Source organism: Anguilla rostrata, chromosome 3 (genome assembly GCF_018555375.3).
Source record: "Anguilla rostrata isolate EN2019 chromosome 3, ASM1855537v3, whole genome shotgun sequence".
NCBI lineage: Eukaryota > Metazoa > Chordata > Actinopteri > Anguilliformes > Anguillidae > Anguilla > Anguilla rostrata.
The window spans coordinates 45282943-45297881 of record NC_057935.1 but is presented as its reverse complement, the minus strand read 5'-3'; the positions used below and the strand labels follow the sequence as shown (position 1 = coordinate 45297881).

General features: G+C 38.3%; 1 protein-coding gene across 1 annotated transcript in view; it reads left to right on the top strand.

Moving 5' to 3' along the window:
- The window catches only part of LOC135251943 (anosmin-1-like), a 52805-nt gene extending 38817 nt beyond the window's left edge, over positions 1–13988 (top strand). The window contains exons 7-14 of the mRNA XM_064329825.1: positions 2044–2243; positions 2697–2849; positions 2993–3034; positions 7946–8128; positions 9493–9664; positions 11860–12077; positions 12256–12397; positions 12886–13988. Of these exons, the coding sequence (XP_064185895.1) occupies positions 2044–2243; positions 2697–2849; positions 2993–3034; positions 7946–8128; positions 9493–9664; positions 11860–12077; positions 12256–12397; positions 12886–12941 (1166 nt within the window). The 3' untranslated portion in view covers positions 12942–13988. The remainder of the gene's footprint in view (positions 1–2043; positions 2244–2696; positions 2850–2992; positions 3035–7945; positions 8129–9492; positions 9665–11859; positions 12078–12255; positions 12398–12885) is intronic.
- The last annotated feature ends 951 nt before the right edge of the window (positions 13989–14939 follow it).

The following is a 14939-nucleotide window of genomic DNA, read 5'->3' as shown; positions in this document are numbered from 1 at the left end:
AGCAGTCTCAGGTTGCATGCTCCATAGGAAATAGTTTCAATCAAAAAGAAATGTTAAATGTAAGATGTTGAACAATAATTAGGTAATATAGATACATACAGCATGTCCATAATGTCCAAGCCACTTTGGAGTTAGTTGAAGTGTATTTTCTTGCTTTAGACAATAAACCCCAGCATTCCCCTTTAAATTAATTGTAAAGTTATATAAAATATCATCACACACACACACACATACAATTGTCTAGGCCAATAAAAAAAAAAAAATATATATATATATATATTGAGAAAACCCAGAAAGTTAACTGTCCCTCAAGCTCAATATTCCCATTACTGAGGCTCTGATACTCCTTGACAGAGAGTTGGCCTGACACAGTCAGTTAGGAAATCAGTGCATGTAGCAGCCAGCAGAAATTCATGGCCTCCCCCATCTGTTTGTGTCCTGCTTGGAAGGCAGGCTATTCTCACCACAACATTTAAGATGCACAGTGCATGAAGGAGAGAGAAAATCTGTTGACACAGGAAAGCCTAAGAGGCACTCTGGGTTCTGTGGCTGGATACAGAAGGCCTTTTTTCCCTTTTTTTTCCTGCAACCACCGTCAGACACTGAGCACAGCTCTGTTTCAGTTTTTCAAAATACACTTTGATCCATGTACACCCTAGAGCCATTCCTGTTGTGACACAATCCAAATATATTTAAAGCTTCATGATTCCCCAAGTCCAACTCCTGGTTACTTTAGAGCTCTCAGTAGCTAGCTTTCTGGTAATTGTAGTTCTAAGCCCAGTTCAGATCAAAGATACAATGTGATGGTCAAGATTATAATGTTTTAGCAGAAAACTGGAATGTTTTATAATGTCTTCCGCTGGCATCTGAGATGCTGGAGTTTTAGAACATCCAAGGAATTTTTATGAAAACTTATTTTCTCCTCTCATCTTTCCACTGCAGCTTCTATCCTAGTGAGCAAAAACTGGGCTGAGACACACTGGGTTCGATGAAGGTGAAACAGAGCTTGTTAAACAGAAAATGCAAATGTTTATGGCAATGTCCTAGCCAGTAAAGACTGCTACCTAACAGTGGGTGGTTGCGAGGTCTCATCTCAATTCACATAGAAAATGGCTCAGTTTGTGTGATTGATGGCTTGCAAGCACCTTACATGTGCTAGAGCACCTTTTAGTGATTTGTTTGCATTCTCACAAAGCTTTGGTGGTTATTCAAGTTTGCATCTGGCATTCTTACAACCCTTGTAATCATCATACATTGGAACAACTGTCCAACCTTGTATAGGTCATTACAAAAGTAATTTATGTTGATATTAACCTTTTTTGTATTAGGTGGTTGACATCAGTAAAAGCAAACATTGTTATAGTCCATAGTCAGACTAGATGACACAATAAAACTCTTTCTGGTAACTTGTTTTTTCCTTGCTGTTTTACATGTTACTGTTCCACCTAGGGAGTTGTTCCTTGACCCCATCTTGTTTTTGTGGTGGTTTAGGCCAGGGTCCATTGAAAGCTTATTGTGACAAATGTTTAAAATGATTGATTTATAGATGATTAAATTATGAATAATGTCTAAAATACATTTTTCACATTAGTCATGTTTTATTTTCACAATTTTTAGTATCTCCTATGCCATTTGTTCTGGTAGAAAAGTACTTTTTTTGTTCTCCTTTTTAAATTTTACATAGATCAAATAGCAACACCATGCAGTTCTTTTACAGATTAATAATGTTTCAATGTACTCCCTTCCATGAAAAATGAATGACTTGTATGTAATATAGATGGTTTGTGTGACATTTATTTATATTGATGGACCCAACAGAGAGCGTGAATAATGCATTTTCATTTCACATTGCATGGACCAGTTTGTAATATTTTTTCTCATCATTAGTATGCTGTACATGGGAGAGTCTTGGTACAAGATGAAATGATAGATCACAGTACTGACTTAATTCATCCCTGATGCTTGCAAGGTCATGCAGTTCTCGTCTGATATTTACTGTAGTATATACAAGAAATCTTATTTCTGCGGTTGGTGTCTCAACAGATCCCTCAGCGCCCCCTACTCCATCGAGCCTAAGGATCAGCAGCATGAGGGTCAGTACCGAGGGCACCGTTTCTGTCCGCCTCGACTGGAACGTTCTAGAAGACCCAGACGTTCCTGTGCACCATTTCAGAGTTTTCTGGACGGTCAGTGATAGGTCCATGGTGGCAGCCAAGAAGAAGAGGCGGAAGAACACCAAAGGGGTAATTACTTCTCTCCTTAGCTCATATGTTGGCAGGCAGTACATGCTCAGGCCATGAGAAAAGCTTCCTTGAGCTGAAATTCAACTCTTAAGCTGCAAGGCACAACCATGTAAATAAAAGCCACAGAACTGTCATGTTAAAGGCGATCTGTAAACCACTTATTGTCTTTGCTTTATTTGCATAAACACTTAATTCAATTGCTCAGCAAACAGCACGGGGCCATTAGATTGCTAAATTCCCCTGGACAAGATTCACTGTTTGTTTTTGTTCTTTTTTGTAAGTACATTGCTTTTTAGGAGAAATGACAATTAATTACAATTACTGCATTACTACAGAAGGTCCAGCCAAGGTTTGGATTCTGTCAACGTTTAGTTAGAGTCTAGCGGGCAGAGTAACTTTGACGGTGGTACATTAAGGTCTGTTCTTATTTGTTGTGCATGGTTGACATTTCAGATCCTTAACTATGTGGATCTAGAAGGCCTCCAGGCTAACATCTGCTACACAGTGGAGGTTCAGGCAGTGACCTACTGGGGACAGGGGCGTCTGAAGAGCGCAAAGGCATCCCTGAATTTCAGTACCACGTACCTCAATGCCACAAGTATGAATCTCTAACACACTGTCTGGGTGATTTATGGAGTGCCTGCAGCATTGTGTATGCTCTGGTACCTAGCTAGCAAGCTAACGGTGGTCCACTACTGGCCTGCTGTCATCACAGCTGTTGGTCTGCCTGCATTTTTTGTCCGCTGTAGTGTGGCCTGCCAGTGGACAGCCGAGATGAGGATGAGCTCTTGGTAAGTGGTCCTTCCATTAGAGGACTGCTGTTGTGCCAATTTGCAAAGCATTGGCATGTTGACAAGTCTTACTCACAGTGGACCAAGACATGCTTGCTTGTTGGGTAATGTTTTACTGATTCATAAAGGTAGCACATAAGTTATTACTGCAATGATTTATATTTACCTTGACCTTCACGGTAATGTGAAAGAAACACCATGGATGTAAATCATATTGTTGGATTACCACAGTGTGGGGGTAATTTAAAGGGCTACAGATAGAAATGACACACTGGATGTTATGGACTTTCCTAGCACAGTAGATTGCATCAAACACATCATGAAATAAAACTAAAAGTCTTCATTGTGGAACTTAAAATTTTAAGTGAGGAGGTAGGGAACTAATACAAATACTAATACAAATTTGTAAAATATATACAGCAAAGTTTCCACTTTATAATGGATGATGTCCCTTAGCTTCCTAACTGCAAATTACAAGTGGACTATGAAATGTCATGATGGAGTGGCAAAAAAACTGGCATTGGAAGTAATTATTTTTTCTTATTATTGCTAATCAATGTGATTCAAAAATTAGAATGAATAATGGAAAAATGAACAGCATTTCAAATCAGCTTGACAACAACATTAATTTCTCTGTTAGAGAGGAGGCACTCTTTCAACCATTGTTTTAAAAAATTTTTTTTCATTTTATGAACCACCTATTTAGTGTACAAACTAAAGAGGGACACGGGGCTTGTAGTAAAATTATAAAATGCCCCAAAAATGCTATAAAAGCTGGTGTCAGTCTATATTCTGCTGAGAGAGTGGCTTTCATGAATCATCCCATATGACTGATCATAGCTTTTTATTTGATGATTGAACATGGAATGTTTTTAATGTGCTCTATGCCTTGATTTATGGTGCAGTGTATACTTGCTCATTTGTGAGTTCTGAGTAAATCATAAAGTAAAAGAGATTTGTAGCGCAGCTGTGAATAGTTTACTGTATGCAAAATGAAAACTAGTCTAGTTAATCTGGTGGGTTTTCTCTCATGGGGTGAATATTCAGAATTTTTATTTGCACTTTGTCCTGAACATGAGAGTTTATAGACAGACGCCTGTTGTTTCATGATGGTGATTTAGCCCTTACGTTATGTTTTTTTTTTAACATGCATGTAGAAAATTTGCTTCACTTTGTATGTAAACACTTGTAACACGCTGAATTGTGTTGGTTCTCCTCCGTTGCTACCACAGTCTATCATCTTGACCTTCACCCCTGGGGGAAAAGGTGTCACTGAGTCAGGACTTACGGAAAAAGGCTAAGGTTTCTGGAACCATTTCTAGTGAAACTAAATCCACACATTGAGTCCGCTGATTTTTCAGATGGGTAACACATTTTACCAGGATGACCATGCCGGGCTTACAGGTCGAAATTCTACATCAGGAAAAAAGAGAGGGAGATTATACATAAAGACCAAACTGATTTTCGGGTTGCATTGCCTGTTAACATGTAAAATGCTCCTAAAAAATCTGAAAAGATCTGCAACAATTTTTTTTCGAAAAAGCTTAGTTAAAAAAGGTGCAGTTAAAAAAAAAAACAAGTAAAATTGTCCAGTGTGAGTCCACTCTGGCCATATTGTATTACATTTACATTACATATTGGATACATATAAACTGTAAGAGTTGACTCAGCACTGAACATTGTACTGTGTATCTTCATTGGATGAGGGGAAATTGATTTATCTTCCAGTGCTGTGTAAGAGTGCATACAGCACTGCAGACAGAACAAAATGCATACTGTAATATTCCAGCTGTGCCTGAAATTGCCTATTGAATTAGATGCGAGATAATGTGTAATGTTGGAAGGAGCTTGATTATTGCTGGGATGGAATGGGAATGTGTGGGAGGATCTAGGTCATCTTTTATTTCGCCCAGAAGAGTAATTATTTCTATGGCTGCGTGTTTGTCACAGTAGTCGCAGGTTTCCATTATCTTTGTCTTATTTTGGCAGTGCCAAGAATTTAACTGTTTTTACTGCTCAGACGCTCAGACTCAAAGACATAATAAATTCAATGGAATACATTATCAGCCACACTCTTATTATATTTTCACCTGTTATTTGTGCGATTCTCCCTTGAATGCATATACATTGCATACACTTTGTGATGACTCAGATAGCTCAGGCACATACTGCGCTTCCAGTCCCATGCACCTTTTTGATACATAAGAAGCATGTTTTTGTGGAAGAATGGGTCATATCTGTGTTTGAAAATATTCCCAAAAGACTAAATCTGGCCCACTGTGTATATAAAATAACTTATATTGATTTTGTGTGCTGAATGAGTTCGTCTTTTTTGGTAGCAATGGATGAATAAATAGCCTTGATTTTCTGTCATAGGTAAGCAGAAATAGATAATGAGCATGAGGACCAAATTACAGCAGATATACATAATGCCCATCACTGTCACTGTGCAATTATGTTTTTATAAAAAATATTCATTTTGGTGCTGTAATGTTATTATCTAATGCAAAGTTACATAACAACAGTATTATTGAATTACTTACATTTTCCAGTGTTACATTTCATATGTATTCATTTTTCATAATTAAACACCTCTGTGGAACAGAACAGTTTAATAGTAAGTGGCATTCCATTAAATCACTCAAAGATCTTATGTTCACATCTTGTTTTAAATGTGACCCTACCAAGACATGAAATACTAACGTTAAACCCAACCAGGAAAACATGATGCATGTGCACTTGATCTGAGCATTAAATAAAAGACATACGTGAGCTTGCCCACGCGTCTAGGGTTAATGATAGATATATTCATGAGCCCCCTCAAGAGAATAGCTGTCACACACATTTCAGTGGAAGCAGTCGATTTTGATTTGCAAGAAATTGTGAAAGAGGGCAGAGAACAGGGGATAAAGAGTAAAAAAAAATCCTTAAACAGCCGAGTGGATACCCCAGGTTTTCGATTCAAACCAGAGTGGAAATTTTGAAACCTTGAAAGGCACGCTCCAAGGGCAACCTGTCAAGTCTCATTCCGTGGTCAATGTTATGTTGCTAACGTATGTCATCACCCTCAGCCAGTCTTCACAGGAGGGCTCAGGAATGCCGAGGATCCAAGGAGCTTGGGTTTTTTTTTTTTTTTGTGATCTAGTTTCCCATAGCTGAATAATAAAGAGGCAAATTCCTCTCCCCTCAAGAGCAGTTAGTGAAACCAGAGAGGGCACTTGTGGTCTGATCCTGGCTGGGTTGGGCACGATTTCTAGCCGTTGTTGTGAATTTGAGGGCTCAGCTCGTCACCAAAAGATGACAGACCAGCCCGAGTAAAATCTGTCACTGAGATAACAAACGCTTCTGACATACAGTCTGTCTGGGACAATGAGCCTCTGAACTCACTACATTTTGTTTCTAATCTGCCTTTGCTGTTGGTACCTAGAACAGCATTGATTATTGCTGATATACAGGTCAATTCTAGAGCTAAAATATGATTTTTGTTCTGTGTGATCTAACAGAAATGTACATGGCAATCTACCAGAAATGCTATTATTAATAATGGGCATGAATAAAAGTCTATTAGAGATGGTTTAGTCTATTGTAGAAGTCATTGTCTTGAAAGAAATGTATATGAAATGTTGGAGAAATGCTTGATTGGGATTGTGTAACAGTTCCCAATAGAAAGACCAGTTTTGCCCAGCATGACAGCATTTCAGAAAGCTAGTATTTATAATGTATGAAAATGAATCAAGCTGCAGATTATTAGATTACATGTGGTGAATTTTTCCTTTAAAAGAAGACTATTTATGTTAGCACCATCTGTGCCCCAAGGATCCAACCCCCCACTCACTGCTTAGGAAGCTAAGGAAGGCAAGAAGATAACTTTAGTTTAGTTTTTCTCCATGGTTTAGAGGGAAATATGAGTAGTAGCAGTAAATAATCTTTAATGTAAATAATTGTACAGTAAAAAAAATATCTGTAATCTGTGTATGTGTATTCAGAAGAGGGCTTTCGGTGAACTTGGGGGAGGGGGAGGTATTATGGAGGGAGTTTCTGTACATTATTGCACTGTTATTTAGTGAATGCATTTGTCAATGTATTGCAGATAGCTTTAAAACACCTGTTTTATCATGCAACTAATCACAATTTCCAGATATCTTCTGAATATTATCGGTCAACTGTAGGAAGAAAAAATATTCATAAACAGTGTGTTATTGTTTCCAAATTGGGTGTTTTTATTTTGATACACCCCTACTAGAGTAAATACAATATTAATGGCTTTTGAAGCATGGTTATATTCCTAGCTAACCCTGTAACGGATAACCATCTGAATACAGTGCTCCCTTCCTCATTTAACATATAGTTTCCATGCTCATTGTGTTACATTATAATTTCCTTTCATGATTTAATTTACTCACTTGGCCGCTCATACTGGCCCGAGACTGAAATGCATATCTTGGCACTGAGTTGGAATTTCGAGACTGAATGCTGTGACCTACTGAATTCACATCAGGGACATCAGGAGGTGAAATACTCTTAATTACCTCAGTGAAATGCTCCTGTGTAGCAACCAGCACAATATTGGAGGCCTGAGCCAGCAAAATATGATCTGTTTCCAAGCTTATAAGCAGAAAAAAACTGTAGGAAATATTACTGATCAAATTAGCTGATAACGTTTGGGCATGTGCATCTCATTCAGAAATGCTTAAGTATTCCATAGCTTACCAGATTTTATTGGTTAGCAAAGAGAAAATTGTGGTAGCATCACCACAGTCATTTAAAGTTTTGGTGGAACAGAATGAGAGTTTCCGCAAAGATTTGTATTTGTAGTGTATGAGGTGGTATAAATGAGATGAACAAGTGTGATGGCTTTTGCCAGTCTGTATCCACGTATCACCACTGTCATTGTTCTAATGGCTGCGAACAATGTACTTGGTGATTGGTGGAAATCCTGTCTGTTTTATGCTTGTACCAGTGATGTTGCATTTTCATTATTCCTATTTTTCAATCCTTTCTTGGAACTCAGCTGGCAGCCAATACCATGTCCAGTGGGGGCCTGAATTCTGCAGTCACAATGTTACCAGAAGACCAGAGAAGTCCGTCACCCTGGTAATACAAAGATCTGGGGCCTGTATCACAAAGCAGGATTACTGAGTTAACCTCGATAAGTCACACACGGAATCCTCCCAAATCTGGAACGTAAGCTGAAGTCAAAAGAGCTGTTCCAGGGTTAACTAAGTGTGATTATCCAGCTAACTCCAGCTAACAACTCATGAAGTATTCCTGCTTCATGATACAGGTCCTTGCTCTGAAAAACAGCAACAATAATAATAATAGTAAATCATATATATTTCTATAGCACATTATCTTAGAGACATCAGCCCGATGGGGTTCACACAATCATAAAAAAATACTTTGAAAAAGCAACATAAGCTGCTGGATGGCTTATTTGGTTAAGGCACCGGCTTGTGGTACATGTGTGAGCTGCATGGACTATGCCAGTATTGACTGTGGCTGGTAGCTCCATAGGTTGACCATAGGGTTAAATTGGTTAGAGGTCTGTGTTCATTGTTTTCTAATGAGAAATGGTAAATTTATACTAAAGGAAATGCAATGCCTTGCCTAAATCCCTATCATGACATAAAATAATAAACCATGTAATTCACAGAATGATATAGTGTATTAAATGTGATGCATGCCATTTTAATGATTTATATGTAATGGCAGCTGGTGACCTGGTAATAAACCATTTTTTAAAATGGAAACGTATTGTTGTTCATTACCCTTTTACATTTATTTTTCTTGATTAACAGTTACAAAGTTAATTCGTAGTGAAATAATATTTAAAACTGCAGTGTTTGCCATATTCCACAGATTATTTTAAGCATCTATATGAATAAATACTGATTAAACAGCAGATTATTCTGTGTGTATGGTTTAGAAAGATTGTTATTTTCTGAAGTTTGTTTTTCTAGCCTCTATTGAATTGAAACCTGGAGCAATATTATGCTGGCATGGTGATTTGCCTCTGTATGATTAAAGTGTATTCTTTGAAAAGATTTCATTAATTTCACCAAAGTTGTCTTTTGAGATACAGCAGAAAGATTATCTGCCAATATATATCTGCCAGTTATAGATTGCTCAGATAGCTGGCATACTTAGACAAGTGAAATAATGCTGCTTAGAGTGATTATCAATTTAAAGGTAAAATTATAGGGACCCTTTATTCTAAGATCATTAGTCACAAACAGACATCATCTATCTTTCTTTCACATATAAATAAGTGTGTGTGTATAAATTTATGTATAAGATGTACTTTTTTTTGCTCTGGGCGAGGTCATTTCATACGTAAGTAGTACTATTTGGTGGGGAAGTGTTTCCAGCAGAAAATTCAGTTCTTGCACTACGTTGCCTCTTGGTGTTGTGGGGGCTTTTAACTCTGAACTCATTTGATCAACGTGTTTCCTCTTCAGGAAAACTACATTAACCTCCCAGGCCTGCTGTTCTCCTGCAAATACAAAGTCACAGTTCACGTGACAAGGGCCAGGGGTCGCTCCAAAACAGAGAGCACAACATTCTTCACCCCACCCTGCTCCACACTCAGGGCTAAGAGCCCAAAGTACATCCAGTGCCCTGAGGAAGAAGGTGAGACACATTCACTGAACACTAGCTCAGTAAGCGCATATTTCTTCAGCTTCGTCTTTTCTCATGTTAAAGTTACAATCTCAAAGATTTCCGTTTCGTTCTCTTTGGCGGTACCAATGGTGAAAAGCGGTAATTGCAGGTGTGTTTTTGGACCTCACTTCCCATAGATCCAACCGGATCCAACCAGTGTCGCCTGTGTGACGTCAGTCAGTTGGCACCTGGGCCACGCCAACTATAGCACTTACTATTTACTGAATAAAAAATGGTTGTTATAAAAGTAACGTTATATACATACTCATTCGTTGTCTAACATTAGGCTAACTTAAGCTGTCTTTACACTGCCGAGCCGGGTTAAAATACTGTAGCAGACCTGGGGTAGAATTAGTGATGATCAATTTCCACAAACGTTCTTTATCCATCTTTTGCCCGGTATGAATGTCTTTACACTGCAGAGAAGAATTCGCGGGATTCGCTGTGGCTCGTGCAATTATGTATCTCGTGCACCTTAAACAGTCTTTTTCGTGAATGATTGTTGTGTGATATTTTTTAAACAACTGCCTTGCAAAATGTTACCCCTGGTGTTTCTGGTTTTGCTAGCTAAACTGTTCGAGAATAAAGCTGAGCAGAGTGTTAAATTAGCAATCAGAACAAGAAGAATAAAACAAAAACAAAGGAGATTTAATCAAAAAAGGGCATCAAGGCCGAAGGAGCATATGAGGAAGCGTAATAAAATAATAACAACGCTAATCCATACTGCCGTATTCTTTTATTTAGTTTTCTCCGGCTTGGCATCTATATACATAAATCAGACCCGGCTCTGCTCCACCTATACCCCGGCTTTATTCCGATCATTATAATATATTGATGAACTTGATGGCAATGTAAATAACGGTAACGTTAAGGCCAGTTCAGATCAATGATTCGCAACGAGACAAAACAGTTTTAGAATGTTGAAGAGAAAATTGCAGCGGTGTGAACAGGTTAGTTGCAGAGCGTCTGAAGCCGTTGCATGGGGTCTCAAAAGACCCACCTTGTCAAATCGCAAAGTGCAGTTTTAGAACGTTTGCAATCAGACGTCTTGGAATTTTGCAAGTTGCATCCAGTCTCGTTGCGAATCATTGATCTGAACTGGCCTTTAGAGCAACGTTGCAACAAGGTAGCTTTGCATTTGAGAGACGGTTTGCGAGGTCGGTACCGGTCGGTAGCGTTAGCTAGCGTTTTTTCTAATTGTTAGCTGACATTAGATTGTGTTAATGACATTAGCTAGCTAGCTAACGCAACGTTACCTGATAAGAGAGATGGATACTGTGCGCAACGTTGTCTAAACTGATGTTGTCTTTCTTGACATGGTCCGGTAGCTAGCGTTAGCTGTGCAAATAGCTATGTAATTTAGTAACGTTACATTGTCATCAAATGTAATATGAAATCTACATGTTACACAAAAACTTTTTAGGGTTCCATAACCCCCTCCCCCCCCTTCTCTGTTATTGTAACGCTAGCAGACACCGGAAAAAAACGCCGCTCACACACAAGTGAGTTGAAGAGCGAGCCTGTTGCGTTAGCTCTGCCTACCCTCTCTGGCGGACCAACCACTGATGGGTGATGGAAAACGCGTCACTAACTATGCGCCGCTTGTGATTTTTTCCCGGGAATGTCGCCACAGACACCCAGTTCTTTAATCATAAATAATAATAATAATAATAATAATGTAAATTAATATAATAATAGGCTCAATCACCATTGTGTTACCTAATTCGGTGATAGATAGTGACTTAACAGACATTTATTTTAATGAAAATCTTTGAGATTATTGCTTTAAGGGCCTATCTGTAGTAAAGGTAACTCTGCTGAGGGTTTCAGCCTTCATGAGCCATTCTTTACAACAAGAGATATGCTTTGTCGGTTGAGCCAAACGCTAAGGTTCCTAGATAAGGGAACTAAGTGCACTCTGATTGGTTCTCCGGGGGTGAAGACACCTTATAGCAGGCATTTACATGTCAACTTGTGTCTCTCAACTCTTCTAAACACCATGCGATAAGGATACAAATATTTGAAGTGTGAGTGTGAGGCATCACAGAATCTAAATGGGAGGAGCTCTGACATTATTACCGATGCAGGTCAATAATTGTGTTTTGCTACAGAGAGTAAGTTGATTTTTGATTGATTCAGTGACTGACTCTGTCTCCTCCATTCAGGAGTTGTGCCGAAAGTGTTAGCCAAGCCGGAAAATTTGACCGCCTCCTTCTCAGTCCACGAAGGAAACATCACTGGCAGCTTGTCCTGGAGGGTGGTGATGCCTCGCCTACACCCCAAAATCACAGGCTTCCAGGTCACCTGGGCAGAGATCACCACGGATAATCGACACAACAGCCTACCAAACAGCATAATCTCCCAGTCGCAGATACTGTCACCAGTAAGCCTGCGGTCACAATTTCACGTTACCTATTTATGGAAAGTTCTGGAATAATATTAAAAGCTCAATGTAAATATTGTTTTTTTCCTCCTATTGCAATTTTAGATGGTTTATTAGCCTAAAAAATGCCTAGCTCCAAAGATCCTCAACTTGCAAGTTGCCATCTTGTCTTTTTCAGAACCATAATTATGTTGTAGTGTCCAACATGCGACCAGGAACAGGCTACAGGCTGGATGTGCAAGTAGTAACAACGGCAGGGGAGGGCGCTATGGTTTCCAAAATCTTTCAGACGCCCACCTTGTCCTCTGCTCCTCAACAGTGTAAGCATGAACAGATTTACACATGTCACCATGGTTTCTGCAAACTTTCAAGGCTGTCTCTTCAAGGCACTTATCATTTCATATATTAACAAAGCTCATGTTCCGGTGTGAAAATACATTGCAAATCCATCTGCACGACTGCAGTATATGACTCACCTCATGCTCTGTGCCAAATTGCCTATTGGTATAACCATATAATCAGTTGATCCACGTGGGTTTTTCTCTCTATTACTTGACTCTTTAAGAACATGCTTCTGTTCTGCAATATTGGGTTTGGCTCATAAGACACACCAACTGTTTAAATGGGACAACACATCTTATTGTTTTGTCACTGACAATGAATTGTGAAAAGTACAAGTACTTTTTGTTATCGTGATTCTGATTTGTGGATATTATTTACTGAACTTGACATATTGCATTCACCATTTTTGAATGTGGGATTGTCAGGATGAACTAAGCCCTCCCTGTCACCTTTGTGTGTTGTTTAGCACCCAGGCTCAGACAACAGCAGAAACGCCAGAGGCCACCAGGAGAGAAGTACTGATACCACAGCTCAGTTCATCTAATGGGACCTGAACCAGCCTCACCGACCACCACAAAAAAGAGCAGGGATACAAACATGAAAAAAGATTTTGGACTGCATATTTCATCCAAAGGTTATTAGGTAGACTTATCCTCTGGGCTTTGACGCTTATGCAGGGTGCAGCCAGATTCTAAACTAATCTGAGGCCAGCTGAACTATGCCATATTAAAAAAGCCTTGAGCCAATGGGACAGTTTCTACAAATGATCCCAAAATGCATATATTATTAAAAACTTCTACTGCAGTCTCATGCATTTTCAATGGATTCCTTCATTTTTTAATTAGTAGCAACTGGAACAACAAGGAGCATGCAGTAATTTTTCTGAAAAGAGGATTTTCAATGAAGTGAAGGTTTAACAAAGACTATCATGGTGGACTATTGCCATTTATATAAAATGCACTCATACCACTGTCATTTTCTTCAGTAAGGGATGAGTAATATTAGATGCAACTATTTATTTACTTAATCATGTAAATGAATGGCACTTAGAATGGTGAATAATTCTAAATAAAAGCCTTGATATTTTATCAAATCACTTGTATCTTCAAATCCAAAGTTAAGCATGACTTCAGTACGTGTATCTTTTTGGGCATGGAATATGTCAATATGTCACTCTGTAATATGTTAAGTGAATTTGAACTTTATTAGGAAATGAATTATGTGCTATTGAGCAGTAAGACTCAGTGTACTAAGTGTACTCAGAACTGAAGGACTTATATGTGACTGTAAAGTCATTTGTATTGCATATTCAGCAAATGCCTATATTTATTTATATATGTATATTATATGTATTATGATTTTTGTCTGTTCATAAAAGTTCATCTGTGGGTGTGTGTACAACACGCATGCAGGTGTGTGCACGCATGCATGTGTGGGCGCACACATGTTTGTTGTAGTTCAGCCATGTTTATAAATATATAATACTTGTATAGACATTCTGTAAAAATAGAATTGTAAATAGTAATTGTACTTGTCTTTTCCATGTTATAAAGTGTACATAATATTAGTTAGTAAAAAGGATACTGAACAGTTTGTGTCTGTCAATGCATGTTTTAATTGCTAAAGGTTATTGTGTGTTAAGTATTTCCTTTAATTAACTGAATATTAAACACAAAATGCAATGGCTTTTTCCCCTGACAGGTACAGCATGGCAGTGACAAGCGTTCACAGTTAATATGTCTCTATTTTCATTCAGTCAGAGTAGAAGAGTTGTAGGTAAAATTTAAATATTTCTTTTTGTATTGTGCACAGTGCATTTACAACACAATGTGGCTTTGGTTTTGTTCAGTCACTCAGGACTCATCATGTATTTTCCTGACAAGATTGGATTTCACATTTTGTATTACTGAAATCATGTTGCTCGGCACAGAAGTCATGCTTCTGGTTTGGTTTTCATGTTTTGGACACACCATGCCATAGAGAGTGATAAATCATTTGGATACTCTGTTCTACTGTCTCTGCCCTGAATGTGATTTTTTCCTTTTGAATTTAATAGACTAGAGATGTGTATTCCATGTCTGACAAGTATGGCTTGGTCCACAACAGACTAAACACATATCAAAATAATCACCATTTTTAAGCAGAAATGAATATTTACTAATATTATGAAATACAGGATGACTGAAACAGCCCACAATGTTGATAGAACAAAAATTACAGTATGCACATCAAGTCTTAACGAGGTCTGGCACATACTTTGAGGGAAGTGTGATAATCTTAACTGAATTCTTGTGTTATGATATGATTCTACTGCTGTTTTGACAGGTTTATGATAGTGATAATTGCTTGAGTTTACAAGTGCCATCAAGCCAGAATACTCATTCTCAACTTTATAGGCTGTAGTATAGCCACCAGTCCCAAGATCACTCTTTAGACTGCTTGAGTAACCATGCTCACTATGAGTTCCAGTACACAATGAAACTATATTGCAGTATATTTAAATAGCTTATATACTGTAAT